This window comes from Copadichromis virginalis, linkage group LG23 (genome assembly GCF_057382275.1).
Source record: "Copadichromis virginalis isolate Kocher_CV1m ecotype Utaka linkage group LG23, C_Virginalis_male_GT1.1, whole genome shotgun sequence".
NCBI classification, from domain to species: domain Eukaryota; kingdom Metazoa; phylum Chordata; class Actinopteri; order Cichliformes; family Cichlidae; genus Copadichromis; species Copadichromis virginalis.
In genome coordinates this window covers 9,948,158-9,973,175 of record NC_140639.1, presented here as the reverse complement: position 1 = coordinate 9,973,175, position 25,018 = coordinate 9,948,158, and the positions used below count along the sequence as shown (strand labels likewise).

The following is a 25,018-nucleotide window of genomic DNA, read 5'->3' as shown; positions in this document are numbered from 1 at the left end:
GGCTAAGGAAGAAACATCAGCAACAACAACAGACTTTGCATTAAATTGTGCTTCTTACTCTTCTTAAGTGTAGCCTTATAACTGGTGTCAAAGTAAATTAGAAAATTATTTCTGAAGATGAGCCTGGTATCAAAATGCAGAGAAAGCAAAAAAAAAGGAAACCTTACGTTGTAATTTCTTTTGAAAAGTCACTGACAGGTTGATATTGCCCTTTAAAATTAAACCTTTCTGACATTAATTATCAGAAAACATCCAGGTTACCAGTGCATGTTCCTAATTAACGACATCACACAAGAGCAAAATATGGCCCAAGGGCTGAAAATGGCTTGCAAACCATCTTTATCTAACACTAACAACCTAAAAGGCAAATGAAACTATGTCAGCCACCCAAAACATAAAGCAATAAGAGCCAGAACGTTTCTGGGGAGGCATCTCCACCTGCAGCAGGCTCTGGTTAGAGTGACCCTCCAGCTCACAGAGGCTCTCCAGAACAGAACAAAAACTGCCATCATGGTGGACTTCAAGTCTGTCTGACTATGGGGGTGGTGGACTATGGGGACCATCACTATCACAGGAAAGCAGAAAAACAGCAACTTAAGTTTCAAAGTAAGATAGGGCTCAATGTTTAAACCATCTGATTGTCTCAGACAAAATAAATCCCATGAAAAATCTTGGTGGAAAGTAATTCACTAATTTCGCTGTATTTGTAGTACCATGTGCTCATAAATAGAGGTTTTCTTTATTTGTTGATACAGATCTTTTCTGTGATGGTATCAAAATTACAGTAAAGTAACATGGGTCACAGAAAATGAAGACATTTGTAGACACTCTTCACCACTGTGTGTCTCGGGTTTTTTTGCCTTGTCAATCTTTGGCATTTTGCTTCTTGTATCCAAGTCAGTCTGGCCCTATGAGGAAAAAAAAGGTTGCCCACCTCTGCACTAGAATCTACTGATGCTGAGAAGTAGAGAAGTGGCAGATGTGTCATTTGTTCTATTAGGTTATTGCCTGCAGTGTGTGAGCTAATGTCACACATCTTAAATAAATAGTTGGGAAATTAACAAAAATCCTATCCAATAACTGTGTTGGCTGTTTCCCCCCAAATTAATGGAAACTATAAGACATTTAAACTCTTATTTTCCTTCATTTCAATTTCACTTTCAATGACCTGTCATGCCACCTTCAAAAAAAATTTAAAAAAATCAATCAATTTCTTACAAGAATATTTAACTTTGTGCGATGGAGAGCAAGCACAAATTCCTGTGTGTTTTTTTCCCCTGACTAAAAATGTGCTCTGGCACCACCAGCAAGAGGTCTGGTGACAGGCAAGAAGATTAGTGAAGAAAGGTTGCACCCTAAAGCTGATAGGAAGGCAATAAAATTCACAGTCTTCTATTGTGAGGGAAGCAATCAAGCGTACAATCCATCTGAACAAGGTCTGCATTGTGAGGCTCAGCTGTGGGATTATGTTCTTCACAGGTTTAACAAACGCAGCTGATATCGTTAACATTTGTTGCAATATCTACGATTAAAAACCTAAATGTAACAAGAAAGCACATGTTAGTGACCTGAAAAGATGGAGCATTAAAAACAACAACTACAAAAGGTGAGGTTGCCAAACCTGCACTTTTCAGGTAAACTGTTGGGCTGTATTTGGTCTCTAAAAAGGCACTCACAAAGACCTTCTTCAGCAAATCCTACAATCAAACCAGTCATGTTTCGGGTGAGAGAGGTGAACTGTGAGCAGCACGTAATGACCAGCACATTCCTGGGCTGAGTGGCATACCAGCTGTCAAGTCACCGGCTGCTGCACTGACCAGAGACCAGAAACACCTGGAAACCTTTTTCATTTTCGGAGGCTGACAATCTAAACATCACGGCTGACCCTCCCAGTATTATGTCTCAAAACAACATCCATACATTACATTACAAGGCTGGTTTCACAAAGGTTGTCGGGTTCGATCAGATTACAGATAGATAGATAGATACCTTACCCCTCAGGGTTACTGACCTTAAGACCTGAAGTTATCACTGTAACAATCAGTGACATCTCAAGTAACCAGCAGCTCGGGATGCATGATATCACTTTAATCCCTAGTAAGTGGTTTCAACTTGCTTCGTTTGTTTTCTTATTCCACATCCACTTGCTGCTTCAGTATATCTTAAAAACTACAGTGTCATGTTTAGGCACTAATAGCTAATGTGTAATTGTGTAAGGACATGGTTTGTGTTGAATCATGCCCCTCTGGAACAGGAACCCCACATGTTGAGTGTTCTCTGAACACTCAACATGTTCAGAGAGATGTTCTTTAAGGTAGAAGATAGAAGAACATCACTCAGATCACTCAGTTCAATTCAGTTTTATTTATACAATGCCAAATCACAGTCACCTGAATGTGACTGACCGACTCTGAGCAAGCACTTGGTGAAAGAAACACTCAGTGCATCATGGGAAACCCAGAAGCCAAGACCTATTCCAACGTAATTAAGGGAGGGTTTAGGGTCCCCTAATCCAGCCCTGACTATAATTTACTTGCTGGGAAACATTTATTACCCTTTTGGAAAGATAACATGTTGTCTTCATTGTCTTTGATTAATACTATGTCACTTCACCTCTCTCTGTCAAATCCACATGGTAGCTTTGACATTTTATTCACTTGAATACAGAAAGCTTTAATGAAAGATTTGCATTTTAGGAACAAGTCAGAGTTATAGTTGGAGAATTGGAGTGCTCATAAAAATGATTAATCTTTAGTTGAATTTGTTTTTCATCTTGATATCTCCTGTACTATGAATTTTAATGCCATCCCAACAGCCATACTCCCAGGCATGCTAAGCAAGTAACTTCACTTTTCAAAGATACATTAGATTTTAAGACACTAATTTCTTCAATTTACTCAAAATCTTTTTAAGGGCCTGCATGAACTCTGCTGCAGTACCTTCATGGTCCATCAAAAGGCTACGGATCACACTTCATGAATCACTGATCTAAACTATCATTTCCTCACTTGAGACAAACAATTTTAAGAAATCTGCTTACAACAACAATTCAGCACACTGCATACCCAACATAGTGCATGGGCTTATTTAGAAAAACAAAGCCCAGCAAATGTAAGCTCTGCACCCCCCGCTGAATGCTTGCACTGATGCCAGTAAGCTTTTCCAGGTATAACTGGATTGTTCACTGAAACACTGCGCAGCCTTCATGTATCTGAATCAGACACAGACACGCATTCTGAGTATTGGAGACGTCTCTTTCAGTACAAAATAACGAGGCTGGTTTGTGACTGTGGTAGCGTTGTAATAATACCAAGAGCAGGAAACCAAATGCCACAACGCACTACAAGCCGCATGTACAGTTTAATGATTCACTCCACAGTTAGTGGCATGTACAGCAAATGCCTGAAAGGAAGCCAGTCCAGACTGTAGGGGGCCTCGTAGGGACTGAAACCCTGACAGCTCCAAACTGCAGAAACAAACAAAATAAAGTGAACTGCACGGAGGAAAAAAAAAAGTTTCTTCATCAAGAGCTTTACTCTAGAGACACAACCTTCAACAGCAACATTACAATACAACAACTTCTTAACAGTCCCTACTATATAGTCCTAAAGACCAAGAACATACATAAGCACTTCATTTGAGCTTATATTTTATACTTTATGCAACTATTTTATACTCAGTGTAAAACTGTACCACTGATAATGCTTTTGCACACCTTTTTATAGCACCACAATTTCAATATTACGTATCGTTCTGGTATCATGTCACTGTCTTGTTTTCAATTTAAACAATTTGCTATCTGAATGAAAAATAGGTTACCAAAGACAAGCAATTTCAATTTAGACTCCGACCAGTATTGTTAACTAAACCGGATGCAGAAAAATGACTGAAAAAGTAGAGTTCCTCAAGTGGCCATGTAAGGCTGGCAACAAGTGAGAGTTAGCGCCCATATTATATAAGAATGAAAAGATAGTAAAAAATAATAATACCCAAATAAAAGCCAAAATAACCATAAGTTACAAGGGAAATAAAATTAAAAACAAACTAAACTCAGTGGGCCATAAAAAAAGCACAACTTAATACTTAAGATCCGAAACTTTCATGCAGGACTTTGACTAAACTCGACTAATTTTGTATTTCAGACTCCACAAACAGCAACAATAACATGTTGGCGCTCATGCAAATGCAGTGTGTGGGAGAATTATAGTGTTTGACTGCATGCTGTAGTTAGTGCTGGCAAGTTTAAAACAAATTGTGGATGGAAGGTGCAATTTAGCTTTAGCTCAGCTCACACCCTTATTGTGTTTTTGAAGTAGACCAAAATGTGTTTTTCTGGAAAACCCAAGAGATCTCTGCACGCCGCACGCTGACGCTGAAGCACGTTTGTTTTGTCGAGGCGTGTGCAAATACGAGATGCTTTTCCCACACGTAACCACACCTTTGTGATTCTCGTGTGACTTGCGACGAGCCTCTCCCCTTTGACATTATGCTCACTATCTCAAATTAGTCACCGCATGCAAAAAAACCTAAAAAAACAAAACAAAGAAACATGGCTCACTGCATCAAGCTCCTCCCTCCTGCTGTCTGTGCAGAGGCCACACCTGTAAACTGGAGCAGGTCCTGACAGCTTTCTGGTCCCTGTTCAACTATCCAATATTATCCCTAAAATAACAACAAAGGTGTTACACACACAGACACAGATCAGGGCTCCGTGTTAGTGATGAGGAAAGAGTCACTTTAACATTTTAAAACCTTAACACAAGTTTTCTACACAACAATCAGACTGCAGCTGGATGAAAAATAGACAAAATGGGGCTGAAATTGAAGCTTTGAGGCTCAGTAAATGTACCACTATCACTCTGTTGTGAGCTAAATCAGACACAGACTTGTTATTGTGGCCTTGGAAAATGACTGAGTGGAGATGCCATCTCAGACAGCCGGAACAAAGCAAATTCTTCACCACAGACGAGCAGAAAGAGTCCCGTGGGACTGGAAGTCTGTAAAGTGCAACATGAACAATAAGACCTGACCTTGTAAGGAAACGTCTGAAATGACAATACCCAGATCCTTTACTCATACATCCTGCTCCCCTGTCGCATAATAAATCCAAAATTCCCTCCTCTTTTTCACAAGGAATAACATATATGGCAGTCAGACATTATGTGAAGTTTACAAGTCTAACCGCTCTCCAGATATTTATTACAGAAAAGACAAATTCATGCTGTTAGGTACAGTTAATTTACCTTAAGCTAACAAAAGGTCAAACAGTCTCATACAGTCCTGCAATACCAGGGTATGATTGGAAATTTACAGGGAGTTGCACTGCATAACAAAACTCCATGTTAGCTAATGAGAAATACAAGTTTTTTAAATTTTAAGTCCGAAAACTTTCTCACACCAAGAAGGTCTTGGATTTGAATCCACCATCTGACTGGGGCGTTTCTACTTCGCACATATCAGTATCGATATCCAGCATGATTTTTTTGATGAGTTTTTTAAGTGTTCCTTTAATTCTTGTGAGTAGTGTATGACTGAGGTATAGTAATTTATCATACTTCATGTAAAAAGTGCAAAAGAAGAAGGTGAGTGCGGGTGGTGTTTCCCAGGTCTACCTTCAGCATTTTTATCTTCTTACAGCCTCTGATTGCTCCACAGCAGCTAACCCTCATTCACTTTTCTGCTATCTGATCAAGTCAGAAAGATCTACATTCCTGCTGCCATTTCAGTGCAACTTTCTCTATGTTAAGCCCCAGATAACATACATTAAAGGTGGCGCCTGTATCCTCACTTCCAGCTCCCTGTTTTTGTACTTGGTGCAGCCCCTCAGTTTAACATCAATCTAAAAAAGCAATTTTAGCTTCCCTTCAAGACCAAACTTCTTTTTAATTGGTGGGGCTTCTGATATGACCTTATTAGGCTGAGTCCTCTCTCTGACATTTTACGGAGCCATGAGTACTAAAAATAAATAAATACTAAAAAAAAAAAGAATAAAAAAAAAAGAATAAATAAATAAATAACAATAACTTTGATCCTCACATGCTTTTTGGAGTAGTTTGATCAAATCTGATGTAAATTAATTACATTTTTATTCATACAGAAGTTATCAGAGTAGCTATTTTTATCAGCTCCACTATAAAAAGTAGCTCTAATTGGTAATGATCTTTCGGCATCTTAAATCAGTCACATGGTTATGTTCATGCAGGTCATCCATCTCTCAGGATGTTTTAGTTATTCTTCCACTCTAAAGAAAAACTGAGGTTGAAAATGAAATTTTGGTTTCGGAGGCTACATGCAGACACTGAACTATCCTATGTGAAATTATTATACCATCGCTGAACCCAACTACTTTTTTTTAACCTTAAAAACAGATCACATCATGAGAGTCTACACATAAGTCTTTCTTCTTAAAAAAAGGGGAAAGGTTTAAATGCATTCTGAATATCTTCAAATGTTTTTCCCTAAAGGAAAGGTAGTTTCAGAGGTGGCTGTTTATAGAGGGTATTAGGAAAACTGGGGTGTAGGTAGATAATGACCTGCATTGACACACCCTGTTTATTAGAGCTGGCAAAAATAATGTTTATGAAACTCACACTTACAGTAATGAGCTGATTAAGTAAGTGTGGTTTACAGGCCTTTTTTTTTTTTTTGAAGCGTAAAGTGAACGCATGCACAAGTTTACGTGTTCTTACATATTTCTGCTTGGTCATGAAATGAACACAGCTTGCTATAAACAGTAAAACCTGCTAGTTTCCAGACTCAACAATAAACACGTCCATTGAGAACAGACCACAATAAGCAAGTCACACAGCCTCGTCCTTGTGGAGAGATAAATGGTGAGTGAACCTCCTTGTACGGTAGGATTTGTTCAGGGGTTACGTTATGATATGATAGAACACAGAAAGAAATGCAGGCTGCAAAGAGGACACAATGAGAGTTCTGTTTGACACAGAACAAACCCGTCTGTAAGCAGGACTGACAAATGAGTCATCACTTATACCAGATATGAAAAGTAAACCATAAGTCACAACAAGTGGCTTTTAACCAGCACACTGATGTAATTACAGTGATTGTAGTCTGTTATTATAGCCGTATTGGTTTTTATTTTCCATTCAGTTTTAATTCTATGTTCGTTTCAGTTAGTTTTGAGAGTGGATTTATTTCAATGTTGTTTTTATTTGTTTCAGTGCTAATTTTAGTTTTTGAGGCATCTGCCACGCTGCAAATGGGAACAGTCAATTTGTTCATCCCACATCATATTGCAGCTGACAGTTGGTCACGAGAGGACAGTCCCAGGTCCAGTTGCCTAAGAGACCCTTTTATGCATTAACCATGCTGTCATATCCCAGTCAACAGCATCCTTTACTCTCACTGGTAGTCACTTCTCATTGGTAATAAGTAGCTCAGAACAGTTCAGTAAAGCCCAGCCTCCTGAGGCTGGTGGTTCAGATTCAACCAAACCTAAACTATACCCATAGGGAAAAGAAATAGTAAAGACTTATAAAAGACTTGCATAAGATGCGGCCTACTTCATATAGTGAATCATATAAGGCTTATATGATTTACTCATGAAAGTGGCCACTTTCTCGTTACTTTCATACATTGTTTTAGTAAGTATCCAAAACACATACAAGTTTCATTTATATGATTTTTCAAGGGATCTTATATTGAAAACAGATACAAACTTTATAATATATATATATATATATATATATATATATATATATATATATATATATATATATATATATATATATATATATATATATATATATACACAAGATCCATAGAGGCTGGGGTCTATCACACCAGGCAAGACCCCAGGTGCAGGCTGTGTAAAGATGCCCCAGAGACAATCCAGCACATAACAGCAGGGTGCAAGATGCTAGCAGGCAAGGCATACATGGAACGCCATAACCAAGTGGCCGGCATAGTGTACAGGAACATCTGTGCCGAGTATAACCTGGAAGTCCCGAGGTCAAAATGGGAGATGCCCCCAAGGGTGGTGGAGAATGACCGAGCTAAGATCCTGTGGGACTTCCAGATACAGACGGACAAAATGGTGGTGGCTAACCAACCGGACATAGTGGTGGTAGACAAACAGAAGAAGACGGCCGTAGTGATCGATGTAGCGGTTCCGAATGACAGCAATATCAGGAAGAAGGAACATGAGAAGCTGGAGAAATACCAAGGGCTCAGAGAAGAGCTCGAGAGGATGTGGAGGGTGAAGGTAACGGTGGTCCCCGTGGTAATCGGAGCACTAGGTGCGGTGACTCCCAAGCTAGGCGAGTGGCTCCAGCAGATCCCGGGAATAACATCGGAGATCTCTGTCCAGAAGAGCGCAGTCCTGGGAACAGCTAAGATACTGCGCAGGACCCTCAAGCTCCCAGGCCTCTGGTAGAGGACCCGAGCTTGAAGGATAAACCGCCCGCAGGGGCGCGCTGGGTGTGTTTTTTTTTTATATATATATATATATATATATATATATATATATATATATTTTTTTTTTTTTTTTTTTCTTCATATGCTTTTTTATTTCTTCAAGTACAAAACAATTTTCAATTGGTCTTTATATTTAGTTTTCTTAGTTTGTTTCTTGGTAACTATAATAACTGATTGTGGTTTCCTGATATCTTAACGATCTATTCACTGGTTAAAGAGAAAAGACAGTGACATGTGGCTAAAGTGCTGCTATCTGAAAACAACACAAACAAGAAAAGCCTCATCATGGAGCATGTGAGACCAACTGGCGAAGATTTAAAAAAAAAAAAAAAAAAAAAAAAAAAAAAAAAAAAAATCTCAGTGCCATATAAGGGGATTTGCCTAACAGCTTCCTCTTGTGTGTGCGTGCTTGCCACACCTTCCTGTGTGGGATCCAACAGAAAAATGATGTCATTCATATCCTTACTTCCTTCTTCGAACCGTTTCGTCATGAACAACTTTCACACGCCACTAACTCCTAATGACTACGGGCTAAAACAACCTGGTAAAACAGGAACATCCAGCTGCTGGGAACTCAAATAGTGAAATCCCTGAAAGGCTGGACTGCATACACTCAAACAGCTGTGAGAAGCAGGATCCTCCATCTCCATGGTTGGAGTTGTTACCACAGCGACCCATCGGGCGAAGGGGATGTAAACATCCTGTAACTGGGGACAGGTTACCTACCTTTTCACCACCAGACTGAGGGTCTTGTGGGATCCCTTTACGAGGCAGATTGCCTCCTGTCTATATCCAGTCAGGGGAATCTCGTTGATGTTGACAAGCTCGTCTCCCACCTGCAGACCCACAGCTTCTGCTTTACTGCCCTCCTCAACCTGGAAAGCAGACACAAAACAGAGTTACTTCACCTTCAAGCAACTCAGTGGTGTCATAGGACCCTAGTTGTATGTTTATAAATGCAGTTGTGATCATTTTAAAATTATAGACACATTTTTCATAGTAATTGATCCAATGGTGTGGGCAGGAATAATGGAAAGTCACGTGCAGATATATTTGTGTATGCTATTTAAGAATATACTTTACAACAATTTTCCAATTCTGATGGAACATTTCATTTGTTCAAATTATGACTAACCTTCCTGCTGCCTAATATTATGAATTTAGAAACTCGATTTTTCTTTAATGCCTCTTTGGTATCAAAGAAAGTTGGTAACAAAGCCTTAATGATTTTGATTATAAATAAAATAGCCTTTAAATATCCGATATTCATAATCTTTTCACATTGAAATATGCTTGACTTTGTCAGCTCAAACGAAACTCCTTATAGTTTTAAGAATTATGTCAGGGTTCTGTTTATTTACTAGATTTATTTTGTAGTTAAAATTTCTTCTTCTTTTTTTACCTTTATGGTTTATTTGTTTTGTTTTTGTTCTGTTACATAATTGTGTGTTTTTTTTATTACCAGTTTGTTTGTATAGATGTCCTTGACATCTGGAAGGATTTATCCAGTTAAACATATTTTAGGCGCTATAATGTTTTGCAGTGAACTGTGACTAACAGACCCCGAGTGGAGACATTTACTGCTCCAGAAGCCTTGAGGCAGATACTCAATGCACAAGATAAAAACTGTTCAACCTGACTGATCTTTGTCAGTTAAATCCTTTTGGTATAAAAATGACTGGAAAGCAAAATTGTATAATGTACAGGTAGGGTACACATCATCTGGACAACATAACCAATGTCCCCAAGGAATGGAGAAAAAAAAAAAGCTACTCTGAAGAGTTACTCTTCTGAGTAGTAAGAAAGAAATATATTATAAAAGGAAATTTCACTATAACAACTTACTTCCAAAAGTAAGTTACCAGATTAAAAAGGCAAAACAGTGAATTTCTTGGCTCTTTTGGGATGACTACATCTATGAACATAACGTTCCAAATTTAATTATCCTGAATGCAGCCAAGACAAAGAGTTTTCAATAGCCTGCTTAACACAGGTCTGTAGACTTTTTCTGTTACTGCTAGACTTAAAAAAAAATATATTCTCGAAAAAAATGAAAACTAAATCAAATAAAAATGTTTGAATGTGTTGCCATTACAACTTTTATTTGGAGAGAAGAACAAGACCTCTTGAAAGTTTTATGTATGCAAGGAAAAAAAAAAACTAATAAACTCCTCCATCAAAAAGAAGAAGAAAGAAAAACAATAAAATGAATATGGATATAACAAAAGCTTGCCCGATGGGGTAGATTTTACCCTTATAGTGATTATTGTTACATCATAGAATAGCTAACAGCTCCCTCTGTACAGAGTATACAGTTTAAAAGAGACTTTTTATATCTTAGAGGCTCCCACTGCTGTGTTGTCAAAAAGATCAAGTATCCTGATACAAACTAAGCCTGGTGTTACTTACTGCCTCTCAGCACTTTGAAACTGCTGATAAGCAAATCCCTGATATTTACTGTAGTTTTAAAAACCTTCTGGTGTGACCTTAAAATGTAGTGCTTGTGTAACGGCTGCAAACACGAGTTTTATTTCAGTGAATTCATTTAAATTAAACTGTTATATTCTTATTTATCTAATAAACTGTTCAAAATATTAAAAAAAGACAAACCTTTAAACCCAAATGTCATGTAAATATGACATTTTAAATAAAGCCACATTTTATTTAGGATTATTAATTAAATAAACAATTAAAAAATGGTGTGATTGTATGACTTTTGATTATCATAAACGTTAGTTTTAATTTGCCAATAGTGGCTAAATAAACAAATACATAATTGAAATACAAATACAGACTCACTTAGAGCCCAGACATAAATCTCTAAATACAGTGGCATTTACCGCCATCCGCCACTGGCTAATATTCAACTACCGAGCCAACTATGCAGTATCACACTGTCTGCCATACCAGTATAATACCAGTATGTTAACAGTATAAATTTTTACATGATATAAAAGTGTCACACTGAGATATCAATGACATACTGTGTGTTTATGCTCCGTAGTGTACACAGCAACAACCCAAACGTGTCTGAGTGTGAGCGCAGCGAGTCGGTCTCGGATGTCAGCTCCTTAGAAGGGAGCGACAGTGTTGTGAAAAATATTTCTTAATGTCTTGATTTCTTTTTAATTTTTGTTTCAGATCAAACTGTTTTTAATATTAGGCAAAGATAAAAACAAGTAATTAGAAACCAACAAACTTGTTTCACCACTTGAGGCAAAAAGACACCGTTGAGTACAACTGGGATACCAAGGCAGGTGAGGAGAAAATAACCATAGCGGGTGATATGTGGGCAAAAGTAAACAAACTGGCTCAAGCAAATGTCGCTGGAGCGCTTGTTAGTTGCACTCCTTATGACAGCAAACGGTGCAGAACAGTGAGTAACGGCTAATGTAACTGCATCCGTCTCACTGCTATTGGTACTATAATGGTGTGGCTGCTGCTGGCAAGTTGTGGTAGTAGAGTCACTCTTTGAATTAGGCAGTGCGTTATCAATGATAGCAGGTCATGGGAAAAGGAGGATGGAAAACGCACTTCATTTTCCTTGAAATACTGTGACTGAATTCTGAGGCTATATTGCCAGCTGCTAGGGTCAAATCAACGGATTGGTTTATAAAACTGTATTAAACTATGTGTTTGGAGCACCGGGCCATTTCCTGTTGGCCTGAAGGCCATTTTTACCTGCCATGAACAGCGAGCCATGGCTCAACAGCAAGAAGGAGTGAGTTGACAAGCTTATGAAGAGTTTCATTTTAATGTTTAATGCTTTGTATTTCAGTCTAACAAATATTCTAAAATGTAGGCTGTTGGTATAAGATAATTGCTTTGTGTCTATAAATGCTATGACTGCTGAGTTTTTGTGCAGAGTGATACATTTGATCCAAGGTAAATAAGAGCAGGTGTCCTTAAACACACACTGACATTGAGGATAATGCTAACATCTAAAAATTGAATGTTGGTATCATACTAATAACACGCAGGGACAGAAATAGGTGTGCAAGTCCTTACTTTACAGCTTTTATAAAGACATCACCTTCCTTAGCTCATATTTAAAATGATTAACAAGCTTAAAGATGACTTTAATTATAGTTCTTTTTTCATATTGGTATTTTAAACATTGTTTATCGAACCGCAATTTCACATTGTGATTCATCACCATGAAATACTTTCATTTTCAAAATGGCAACATAGCTACATTCTGCTTTTTTAATAAAATTCAACATTTTTAAAAATGTGTCAGAGCCGAGTCTCTTGCTGACATTCACTCTCTGTAGATTTTATAGAGTAGCAGTGACAGAACACACACTCCACTGGTTATCAAAATGAACAGCAGGCCAGCAGACTTCTAAAGAGACGAATCAAAGGCTATAAAACACTTCAAAAGGCTGCTGAACAAGCCGGTGGCGTGATGATGATGAAAAAACAAACTGTTCTGCGTTTGTTTGAGAGGGGGAAAAAACACCTGGAATAGCACAAAGGGATGTATAGCGAACACAGTGAACTTCTTTTAGATACACTGACTGAAGCACAGCTTACACAGATGGGAACCCTGACGTGAGAAATCGTGAGGGTTCAGAAGGTCAGAAACTCAGATGTGAGACGTGCATGATGGCATGATGGTCAGCGTGGAAAGAAAAGCTGCAAGACTTTGCTTGGCGGTTGGCACATTAACATACAAAAGTCGAAATCTGCAGCTGATTATCAGTCCTCCAAGCACTCAACCTGAGAGAGGGGGGCTGCATGACTCAACCGCACAAGTATGTGTAGGTTTACAGACCATTCCTTCTTATACAGCCTTTATCCTCAGAGCCCCAGATAGCACTAATCACACTGCAGCCTATTTTCATTTTTCTGTAACGCGGAGGTTCAGGCAGGGTGGATTTTTATGCTGGCTGGAGAGATTCCTGATCTGATCCTGATATGGTCATGCTTTCTGTAGAGAATCACTGATACATTTGCTGAGAGTTACAATGTTTAAAAGTGCTTACAAAACACCCTCAGTTTCACTGAAAGTTGAAACTATTCCCACTTGTAGAAACACTATAGCCTGTACTAAGAAACAGAAATCGCACCGAGTTTCCCATGAAGGCAGTTTTAACTTAGTAGTTTTGGTTTGGGTAAAATTAACATAAAACGTCTTAAATAGAGGTGTCAGACACCAGGAAGCAAACGGTATAACGGTATAGAATAAATCTCGTGATGTTTTTCCTTTCTCTAAACTGTCTCCCTTTTGTGGCCCCAATTCTTACTGAAGGCCAAGGGTGCTGGACTCATTTCAGATGTGAAAGGGGCCAAAAAGCATAAAAAATAAAAAAAATCCTTAAAAAAAAAAATTAAAAAAAAAAAAAAAAAAAAAAAAAAAAAAAGGAAGAAGAGGAAAGTAAGAAGTTCATAAAAGTGGTGTGCTATGATTTAAATGTGGTATTTTGTGTTGGTTAATGATGGAGAAACCTAAACAGCCAAATATGGTAAGATTTAAAACTGCAGCAACACATCAGCGTGAAGAAAAACAAAAAGGATTCAGGATACTGCTCGGGTGAACTGTGGTGTCCTCATACCCCGTAACCATTTGTACTAGCGCTTGAGCCATGATGTACTTGCTGCAGTCTCATAAACGATAGGTGGTGCTAGTTTAGGAACAGAGGAAAGCAAAAAAGGAAACAAAGCCATCGCTGAAGATGCTTAGGTCACAAGACAGCTTGTGTGGCAGCAGTTGTGGAGTATGGAGAGTATGAATTACCGACACATCCACACAGCAGACAGGTGGATGTAAATGAAAATCAGTGAAAATTATAGCCAAAAAACCCCAAAATAAACTCATCCTGGATTAAGCGAGTCTTTACCAACTATGGGTGTGACATATAGGGTTAACTGGGCAACTAGGACCAGAAGAATCCACTAGAGGCCAACCTTCAGCTAAAAAGATATGAGGTGCTGTCAACGAATAGTCTGAATTTGTTTACATAATCAAATACTTGAAGTTCTTTAGTCTTGCTAACGCTTTCAGGGTATTTTTATACGTAAAAGTAACAGCTAATAGCTGTAGCTTGCACATGAAAAAAATACATAGCACCTGTCAAGTATGAGGTTGTATAAGAGAGAAGTGGGGCATAAATACCTATTTAAATACCCACTCACAACTGATACAGTGGCATACTCGGGAGCTGGCAGGTGAAAGAGCATTTAATGTTTGACTTGTGTTCCTATATGCGCAGGAACACTAACTTTTACATCACAGAAGGACAGAAACAAGTTTAAAAAAAATACCTTTAAAAAAATAACTTTCAGTATAAAAATTGAGGTAAAAACTGTTTTCTTCAAACTGCTGTTTAGGCAGTGCACATACAAGAAAAGCTGTTTTCAAGATCAGCAACTTGCCCATGACACCCTTGGGCTACATGCAAGTCTCTTCATTTCATACAAATTAACATGAAACATAGAAGGAAAAGAAGATTTGAATAATGTAAATCTAACGGTTCCGGAGAACAGCTTAAAAACCACACAAAATGTCAGGGCTTTTGTTCATATGACATGAAGGCAGGGGATTCACATTGCTTCTTCCAGCATGTTTCACCATTAAAGCTCAATCAGCATGAACCATACCATGCTCTTTGTTTACCATCTCCTTTCAGGCTGCAATCAGTTTGACTGCAGCCATCCTGGACTCCTCAAAAATAGCCCTCTGTCCCCATGTGGGTCATGAAGGGAAGGATGTGGTGGCGATGAGGGTAAGGGATGAGTCTTTTCTACTGACAGATCTCCTGCGCAGTGTGCTGAACACACAGCTTATGTATCATGTTTGCACACATTACTAAGAATAGTCACTGTACTTTGACAAAGCTCGAGCAAGGAAGGAGAAAAAAAAAAAAAAAAACTCACTGAAAGTAACCCCAAAGTGAACTTTTTTTCAATAATATTGAGCACTTTTTAAGACACTTTACAAACATCTGCTTGTGACCCACACATCTGTGACAGTTATTCACCTCGATATTTTATTGCCATCAATTCCAAGCAGGCGGGAATAAATTACTGGACACCATTTCTGTCATGACACTTTCAGAAGTACAAGTGATAGAAGAGTATTCACACTTCTTTTGAACAATCTGTACCAACTATTTTGAGTATGTTTAAAATTATATTCTCTAAATCCATATGGCGTACTAAAAAAAACAAACAAAAAACTGAATATGGAACGGTTTCCAAACAAATACCAGAGCAATCCGCTGCTTCTTCAGGCAGACTTTCATCCTGTGGCTGAACTCCAACTCAGACTAGAGCTGGTCACCATTGTTCTGTTGATTAACTTGGTGTAGCAGCACTCAAAGCAACTGTCCACTTGATGTAGATTTTGGTTAAAGTGGATCTTCAGAACCTGCGCTTTGTACTATGAACCAAGTTCAACATACCCAAGATATGAATTCCTCAAAGTTTCTTTTTGGGGTGGCTTAGGCTCAAGATGTACAGCAGATCATCCATCAATAAGAAGGTTGGCGATCCGATCCCTAGCTGCTCTAGCCTCCTTGCCAAAGCATGCAAGATATGAGGTTCCTGACAGACATCTCTCTGTTCTGAAGTCTTTTGCCCCACATGAACCATAATCCTGCTCTATGAATCATCGTTTCTTAAGAGGTTGAGCAATTCTAGAGCACTCAAAACTACGCGGTCACAAAGAGGATTCATTAATTGCTAAAACCTGTTCACCTGCGCGTGATTTATCACAGCATGTAAGCACAGAGACATTGAAGGATGTCTTTAAGAGCAAACTATATGTTGCTACATATAAAATGTAGCCCTTAGTGGAGGAAACATATTAGGGCTGCATACCCAGCTGTCTTGTGTAAAACAGGATTATTTAAGTTTACTGGGGCTAAGGGCTTTAAGTCCACGAAGACCTTGAGCATAACTGAGCTATGAGAAGAATGTTCAGAATTTTAATTAGATCCAGGATATTTTTAACCAGTAGCCTGAACCTGTCATCAAACTCTGGGCCCATTTACAATAAAATATTTAACTGAAGGGACCTAAGAGAAAAAGAGCCAACAAAAGTACTGATTTAAGCAGACAAATAGGGAGACTATGCCCTTTTGGTTGATACATGAAAGACATACTTGCCAAAACCAAATTAGGTGCTTAATGCTCATTACTCACACTGAAACTGGATTTCACAAAAAGTCATGGACCTATTAGAAACCAAAACTAAGAGGAAAAACTATGAACTGTAAAGAGAGGTGTAGGTTATTAAGACCGAAGCCTTGATGGCACAATGTCAGTATTTTTCTTTGTTTTTTCATGTTGGGTTAGGTCAGTGATGCCATTTACATCAATCAACTTCCCTGTGAACTGGCTGAAACTGACTCTCACATTAATATAGCAATAAAACTCAAGATTCAAGGATAACCTTTATTGTCAAAGCACTGCAGTGCAGAAACAATGAACCTGGGTAGGCAATCCTTGGTTAGCCTTCACAAAAAGTGGATTCTCTCCACAATCGTTTATGGTCACTGGACTCAGGGCATTTCTTTTCTTTCTGAAATCTGCCACGGTCTCCTCTGTCTTGCTGTTGAGCATAAGACTGCTACTGGAGCTGCCATGTTCATTACCTTTCGCCTGTGTGTATTCTTATTGTTGGAGATAAACCAATGTCTGTTGGGTCATCTGTTCTGTCATCTTGTTTGACAGTAAAGATTATGGATAAAGAGTGAATACAGAAGAAGGCTCAACCTAGACCTCCTGGGGAAGGCCTGTGCTCATGGTGATAGTGGGAGATGTGTTTGAGTAACCTGAAATTCTATAGAGGGTTCCTGGAGGTACGGTTACATTTTTCTGTTTAATGCCATGCTTTACGTCAACACTCACTAGAGAATAACTCATGCGTCACCAGACCGAGATAAGCCAACGTTTCTAGTTAGAAATTGCCTCGATTGCTGTGACAGTCTCTGTGTACTGATAAAAGGCATCTATCCATCTATTTTCTGCCTCTTATAGGACAAAACAGCTGAGCAGAGTGGAGGTTTGCTAATGACTTGGAAGTCTGGAGCTATTGCGGTGATTACTGGTTTATTTTCAGGTAGCATTAGCAAAGAAATATCTCCAGTGCGGAACAGGGTAAAGCCCTGAATGCATTGTTTAGATTTGTGTAAACACGAATATGGTTGGATGGCAAGAAATATGGTTGGATGTGGTAATTTGTAAGGTGCAGCCTTCAGCCTGGAATATATCCCCGCTACCTTTATGATGTGCTGCCATCAGGGCCCTTATTTGGCATCTGTCTGCTTGGATCGTAATCCAAGCAGATCACGTTACTGGAGAAATCTCAAATCAAATTAATTTTCACTCAAAAATATGAGCTACAAGCAAACACTATAAGACTGAGATGGCTGTAGGTTACTTCTACTTCAATGGCGAATTGAATTTAACTCTTTAACATAATAAGGTCCAGGCTGTCATCACTGATAACCCCAAGGTTAACTCTCTGCTATCGAAACATGTACTTTGTTTTTAAAAAACTGTTCTCAGAAGACTTGGGAAACAAAACAAAATTATCATTCTAACTGGAACACATCAAAAACTATTCAAATGCTTTTTGCCTAAAAGGGGAAAAAACAAGGTGAGGGTTTGTGTCATCACTGATGAAGTTTTAGACCTCACAGGGTTGACTGGGGCTGAATGTCAAATTGGATACTGGAAAGTGAAAAGTGGGTGAAGTACAGGAAACTACCAAAGGTGTGAAGTTCCTGCATTGTCATGCTTGAGTTCTGATACAGCGCGACTGTATCTATGACACAGCCTGACGGGTACTTTCCCAGAAATATGAAGAGATGTAATCATGACACAGACCCTAACAATATGCAGTATAAACACAATATTTTGATGAGCACAAAGAAGATAATGGGATAATGTGAATTTTCATAACTCTAACAATCCGTGTATGGACTTGGCCGGTTATAAAGTGTCCTCTTTTCCACTGTGTCAGTAAACATAACACTTCAAGTTAAACATGATCAGTTTCACTTGTGATAGCAGAGCAATGCAAACACACCAGCCTTGAGTATAAGTGCAAACAACATCACGATGGCAGGGTTTCAGCATAGTGTACTACAAATGTAGTTGCACATGGCCTAGCAGCACACCACTAGTCTAACTTTTCTTCAAATTGAACAACTATTAAGAGTTCATTCTAGCTCACATGTGCCACTCTTGCACATGAAGGCACAAAAACAGCCAACAAAGGATTGTGATGTTTTTGTTGACACATGTCCAAAAAGACTAAAACTAAAGAGAATTCCTCTCTTACCATTTTAATACATATTATTTTTTAACTTAAGTTAGATTGTGTTTCTTTACCAACTAAGGCATTTTTACATGACTTGTTTTATTAGTTTTTGTTTACCATGTTCCAAGGCTTACCCTCCAACTAATCTGCACTTTCACCTACGTGTGTCATTGTTTAGGCAAAAAGGAGAAATGCTCTTAATTTTGTCCTCCTATCAATCAGAAAGAACACGAGGTTTGGTTGCATCATCATCTAGTTAACCCAAATAATTCACCAACCCACCTTCATAAATCACTGCTTATAATCTGAGAGCCACTCCAAAAGAGCACAAATCACTAACCCCGATTTAATTCATCCCATCATGCCATTCCAGTAGGCTTCGAACTGTCATGGATAATTCACTACATTTAGAAAATCAAACAAAGCAGCATTCCTCCCCAGATCCTGGCACCACAAGCTTTCCTCCAAATGAAATCTACCCCAGCACAAAAGTAAGAGAAAGCAAATATCCAGGTGAGATATAATAACACTGACCAGAGGCTAAGTGACAGCTAACTAAACTCTGTTAAATCCTAGCCATGACTAATTCACTTATGAGATTATTAAGAAAAATTACACCAACTAGGAAAGAGTCTGAAAAAAATCTATTAAATATTTTACAGATCAAAAGCTGCGAGTAAAGAGTTAACATCTCACCATCTGATCCAAACAGGTCCGCTTCTGTTGGTCCTTATTATGATGTTCAGGGCCAGAACATTAGTAATAAATACTGACACCAACAAACCAAAAAACTGCAGCATACCATGAAATGGATAGCTCGTAAACAGTCAGGATGCGAGTCATTTCAATCACGTTTGCGGGGTGGCAGTGGTCCTAAGTGTCCTGTGGTGGAGTCTCATCCATCTGGGATGGACTTTGGAACGTCAACACAGGAATGGCAAACTAAGACCAAGCAATGCCACAGCTCCCAACAAACAGCAGTTGGTATTTTACCGAGTCAAATAACTAGCAAGGTCTTTTGTTGTCAATCATTACACAGTCAACAGAGAAATGAGCTTACAGTGAGGGTTCATTGAGGTCTGAGAGCTGACTGGCAGGCTCTGTGGTTACACACTCTCCTCCTGCTGGGTGCTGTACGCAAACTGCAGCTCACGTAAACACCCACATAGCAAATGAGATATGGTGCTTGACCTGTTTAATGTTTAGGTTTCGGGGATTTAAAATGCTGACTTTAGTCAAATAACAGCAGCTCACACTGAAATATTACACAAGAAACTGAAAAAAAATAATTATGAAAAACACATGTATGAATGAAGTCTGTACCAGGGATGGGCAACATCCTTCTTCAGAGGGGCAGACTGATTTTGATTTAGTAATCAACGAGCACCACACTGAATAACATAATACACATTGTTAGTGGTTTTTCCTTCATATTAAAAGGACAATCCACATTCTCTTCGTTTTAAAGTTCAGTCAACACCACACAGTGCGCACCGACCCTTCCCATCTCATTTTCCTGTTTTAGCAGGCTGGTCGCTGTTACCCTCATCCTGTGATTGGACGAACTAACTCCACCGTCTTGAACTGCAGCTGGTGACGGTCAGCCTTATTCTGCTGTGAGCTGCTGCCCAGAGCTCTCTGAGGCAAACCATAGCCCAAGATGATGGAGCTTGAGTCCATCCGAGGGATGAGAGGCTCAGTGAAGAATCAGCTGATATTTGCTTTTTAATGCAGGTGCACACTGTTCCTGTCCAAGGTACACTTTTTAAAAAAAATGTTGTTTTAAATAGAGAGAGAGCAAGAGAGAGAGAGAGAGACATGCAAAGGCCCCCTGGGTCGGACTTGAAGCCGGAGCGGCTGCTCTCAGCCGTATGGCACGTGGTCAGTGCCCTCAAGCTACACTTTTTATTGATTGTTTTTTTTGTTTAGTTTTTTTGAAGCGGGGAGGTTGTTTTGTTTGAGGACATCAGCAGCCCAATTGAGATCGTCAATTTGTTGTATTTTGTCCATGGGTGATCTATGACAGCTATTGAAAATTTACCAAACCACTAAATATAATCATTTATAACATTTCTTTAAAGTCCTTAAATCAAATTGAGCAATACATCAGACTAAAACTTTGACCTCTACATCCCTATGAAAAATCAGAGCATGGCATCACTGTCTGAATAAAAAAAAACATTTAAAAAGATGAAATTCAAAAGCTTGATTAGATTTTTTTTAAAAAGCATTAGATCCTGCTCTCTGACTCACAACCTCAGCACTTTAACTCTCACCTGTGTTTACTATAAAAAGACTAAATGAAAATATTTACCTTGGTTATGAGCAGTGGCTCCCGGTGTTCAAGTCCCCCTCTGAGCGTGAACCCCCACGGGGCACCTCCTGACAGAAATACTTCCACCAGCTTGAAGCTCTCACAGTCTCTGCTCCTCTGATCCAGATCTCCTGATTTCTGCACCACATGCCAAAAGCTCTCCGTTTCTGTACAGCGCAGATCATTTTTATATCCTTCAGCATCCATTGTACTGCTATAAAAGTAAAAAAAAAAAAAAAAAGGAGAGATAGATATCCAGTCAATATATCATAATGGGTACCGCTCTAAAATAATAGTTTACCACAGGGGACTGTTTCCATAAGGCTTATTGTTTGGTCCAGTCTATTTCTAACGCATACCATTTTAGCACAGTTTGTCCCAGTGATATGCTGATGACACAAAGCTGTAACTCCCATTGAAATCAACTCAATGAACTCATCACTTTCTGCATCTCTTCCACTGGCTAAAAAATAAACTACTGACTTTTTATTAATAATGTGTCACATACCAGTGGCTGGAAAAACTTAAAGACTCTGAATTAGACTGGTTGATAAGATGTTTCACTGTAAATTAAGAGCTATGTAACCACTGCAGTTTGTCACCAAGATCACACAAAAACTACCACAGCCATACAGACACTTACTACAAACACTATACGCCTCATAGGATTCATATCTTCCTTCAAAAGACATAAGTTCTTGAGGTGAATAAAGGGCCTAAAGGTCATAGAATAAAATGCTATCTTTTAGTTTGAGGCATTTTGAAGATCCGTAGGACTAGAAAAGCACTTCATAAACACCAGTTCATCTCCAGTTTTCATATGAGACAACATACATGATGCCATGGCTATTGATACATCAGTATAAATCTTTCCTGGCGTATACCACAATACCTGTATTGTATTTTGTTGATATTTTTTACTAACTGAAGTCCCTCTATTGAGCTTTTTACTTGGCAATTATTTGTTAATTTTTTTTTTTTTTTTTTTTTTTTTTTTTTAAACAGAGCTCATTTCTTTGTTTTACTTTTTAAAAATGTTATAAAACTCCTTTATTTTGTTTATTTTTACCTTACTGAGCTACCTTGTCTTGTCAAGTTTTGTACTTTATTTGAGCTATTTGGCGGCATGTTATATTTAATGTTTTGGCTGCTGCAACACCGGCTCAACTTCTAACCAGGATTCCTTCTGTCCTCCAAATTCCTGAGTGTTGACCATATTGAAAAAGTCTTTTAGCACAGAACACATCCTGACTAAAAGATGGGCCTGGTATCAAAATGTATGTTAAAAAAAAAAAGAAAAAAAAAAGGGAACCTTTGAAATAATGTAACATGTTTTCACCAGCCACCTATCCCATATGCAGATGTGTCATATAAAAGTCTACCCAAAAATTTGCAGTTTTTGAAGTTTTCCTCCAGTGAATCATCAGGAAACAGGCAAAGGTTCCAGAGTGCCAGTGACTGTTTCTGTTACTCTGTTTCACAGACATTAAATTGATACAGCTGCTATTGAAACTCTGTTATATCCCATGATAATGATGCTCAGAGCTGATTATAGAAAAAAAAATGGCCCAAACAAAGATTTTGGCTTTTGATTGACTTCGCAGTACTTTGTGACAGAGCATAACGTGTTTTTCAGCCATGAAAAACTTATGTAGATATCTCCAGTTGATATGAACTTATGAGGGTTTAAAAATGCTTGAAAAAACTACATTTCAACCCACCCGTATGTACTTCGAGGCACTCCAATTCTGAAAAAATTCAGGAAATGAAGACAAAACTTTATTTAATATACTAAAATTACTGAACAAAATAACATAAGTTGATTTTATATGAAATGAGCCACAGTGCAGATTAGATTATATAAAAAAGTGACGAGACAGTAAACAAATTAAGAAATAAAAGGTAAACTGGGAAAGTAAAAACACTTTGGAAGCTGAACTGAGCGGAACTATAAGAAATAAAACATATTAAAAACTAAATAAAAACGCCTGAAAAATAACGCGGACTCTGGTTACAGTGACAAAACATTGGATTTAGGGCTCTTATTTTGAAAGGAACCTACCACGAACATGCAGACTTTCATTTATTAACTTCTTTAAGTGATAAAATATCTTCTACGTCCATCTGTACGGAGCTCTGCGAGACTAAAGCAGGAAACCTGTAACACCTGTTGTTGTCAAACTGCAGACAGGGTGATTTAAACTTAATGCTCTTACGTGCGAGAGAATTAAACGCACCAGCAGCACAATGGAAACCATCCAGCTCAACCACCAAATAAGCCGAGTAACACCGACCTGGTCGCTCACATAGGCAACACAAACTTCGTCCCACACCAGCAAAATCAAAGAAACTCACCTACTCCATGAGGTGCGCAGCTATTTTGGGAAAAATATTACAAAAGTCGCTCTGAAACGGCGGACCTTACCTGAGAATCCAAGTTTTGGATGAACCGGTGAACAGGAAAGCTTCGTCGGGTTGGCACGGAGTAATATCCCAGGTTTACGTTACACATACTTCATCTTTTTTAACTGGTTTTATTTTAAAAGGAACAACTTTTTAAAAAATAAATCGTACGCTAACTCTTAAACGAAGTGGCGACCTTACGCTGTTTCAAACGCAGCAGCTCCAGCCGTATCCTCCTACTTCATGTTACAAACCGAGAACGACACACTGACACACTCGGGAGAGGTTAAATCAGCTAAGCTAAACTAGCTCCATCCATGGACTGCAGGGATAACAAGTGTGGCAGAACAAAGCTGCAGCGCAAGCGCGACACCTACCGTTAGCCAAAAGGAAAGGCGGGAAGAACAAGCAAGTGTAATCTAAAACGGCTAATTTTAGTAATAATATTAAATAAAAACTGACAAACACGTTACGTAGTAACTATAGCTATATTTCTACTTTCCCACTTTATTTATCCAAATAAATAACCTCTTATTTTGGTTTTAGTCATGGACAGAGACAGAATTAAAATCTGTGGGAGAATTCTTTTATTAGCTAATGAGGAATTTGAATGCAGCAGCACATCTCAAAGAAGTTGGGACAGGTGCAAAACAACTCTGGAAAAGTAAGAAGTACTAAAATAAAACAGCTGGAGTAACATTTCATAACTAATCAGACTGTCAGCAGTTCAGTACCATGATTGCATATAAAAACAGCAGCTTAAAGAGGCACAGGTTCTCAGAAGTAAAGATGGGCAGTTTCACCAGTCTGCAAAAAATTGCATCTACAAATTACAGATTAACTTCAAAATACTGTACCTCAGTATAAACTGTGAAGACTTTGTATTGTAGATCTCATGATCTACAGTACATCTGTGCAAGCGACAAGGCTAAAGACCACTTCCAGAAATAACTGTATTATAACAGAGTTCACTGTACCATCCAAAACCAAAGGTGAAAGCTCCATATGTGAACATCATCCAGCAATACTGTCATTTTCTATGGGTCTAATTTAGTTTAGAATAGACCAAGGTAACTTAGAAACTGCTGTGTGGTTAGATGAATCAGAATTTGAAATTTTTTATGCAGAACATCAATGCTGCATCCCTGACAGTGGTTCAATCCATGAGAGCTACTCAAAGATTTTGATACCCAGATTTCATGTGCGCTCTGCTGATATCTGCTGATGTCTGATCTGGTCAGCATCTCATTATCTACAAACTCGTTAATAGCACTGATTAATGGGTTTCAGGCCTAAGAAGCAGAGCGGAAGAGGGCTGCAGACTGAGAAGCAGTGTGCAACTGGATGCAGTTGTGGATGGTGTGATAAACTGTTGTTGTTCTACTTTTACAATAATTAATTTATTTGTGGGTTTTTTTTCTTATTTTGTTGTAGCTGTGAGATCAGTTTTAAAATGTAGGCAATGTTCAATCTGTCTCACAATCATTGCTCTGTTTTTTTTATACTGTCTTTGTTTTAGCATAACTAAACTAATACCACGTTATTCCAAATAAAATTGTAACTTTTCTATTAAGTTCTTCAAATGCAAT

At 38.4% G+C, this 25,018-nt stretch overlaps 1 protein-coding gene across 3 annotated transcripts in view; it reads right to left on the bottom strand.

Annotated features, from left to right (window-relative positions):
- shroom2a (shroom family member 2a) overlaps positions 1 to 23,784 on the bottom strand; it is a 45,172-nt gene extending 21,388 nt beyond the window's left edge. The window contains exons 1-3 of one of the 3 annotated variants that reach the window (XM_085447475.1): positions 23,452 to 23,784; positions 21,027 to 21,240; positions 9,166 to 9,314 (exon numbers count right to left, since the gene is read on the bottom strand). In XM_085447475.1, the coding sequence (XP_085303601.1) occupies positions 9,166 to 9,314; positions 21,027 to 21,233 (356 nt within the window). In that variant the 5' untranslated portion in view covers positions 21,234 to 21,240; positions 23,452 to 23,784. Of the gene's footprint in view, positions 1 to 9,165; positions 9,315 to 19,408; positions 19,602 to 21,026; positions 21,241 to 23,451 lie in introns of those variants that run through there. The other 2 variants (XM_085447473.1, XM_085447474.1) reach the window with 2 other exon arrangements.
- Positions 23,785 to 25,018: the final 1,234 nt, after the last annotated feature.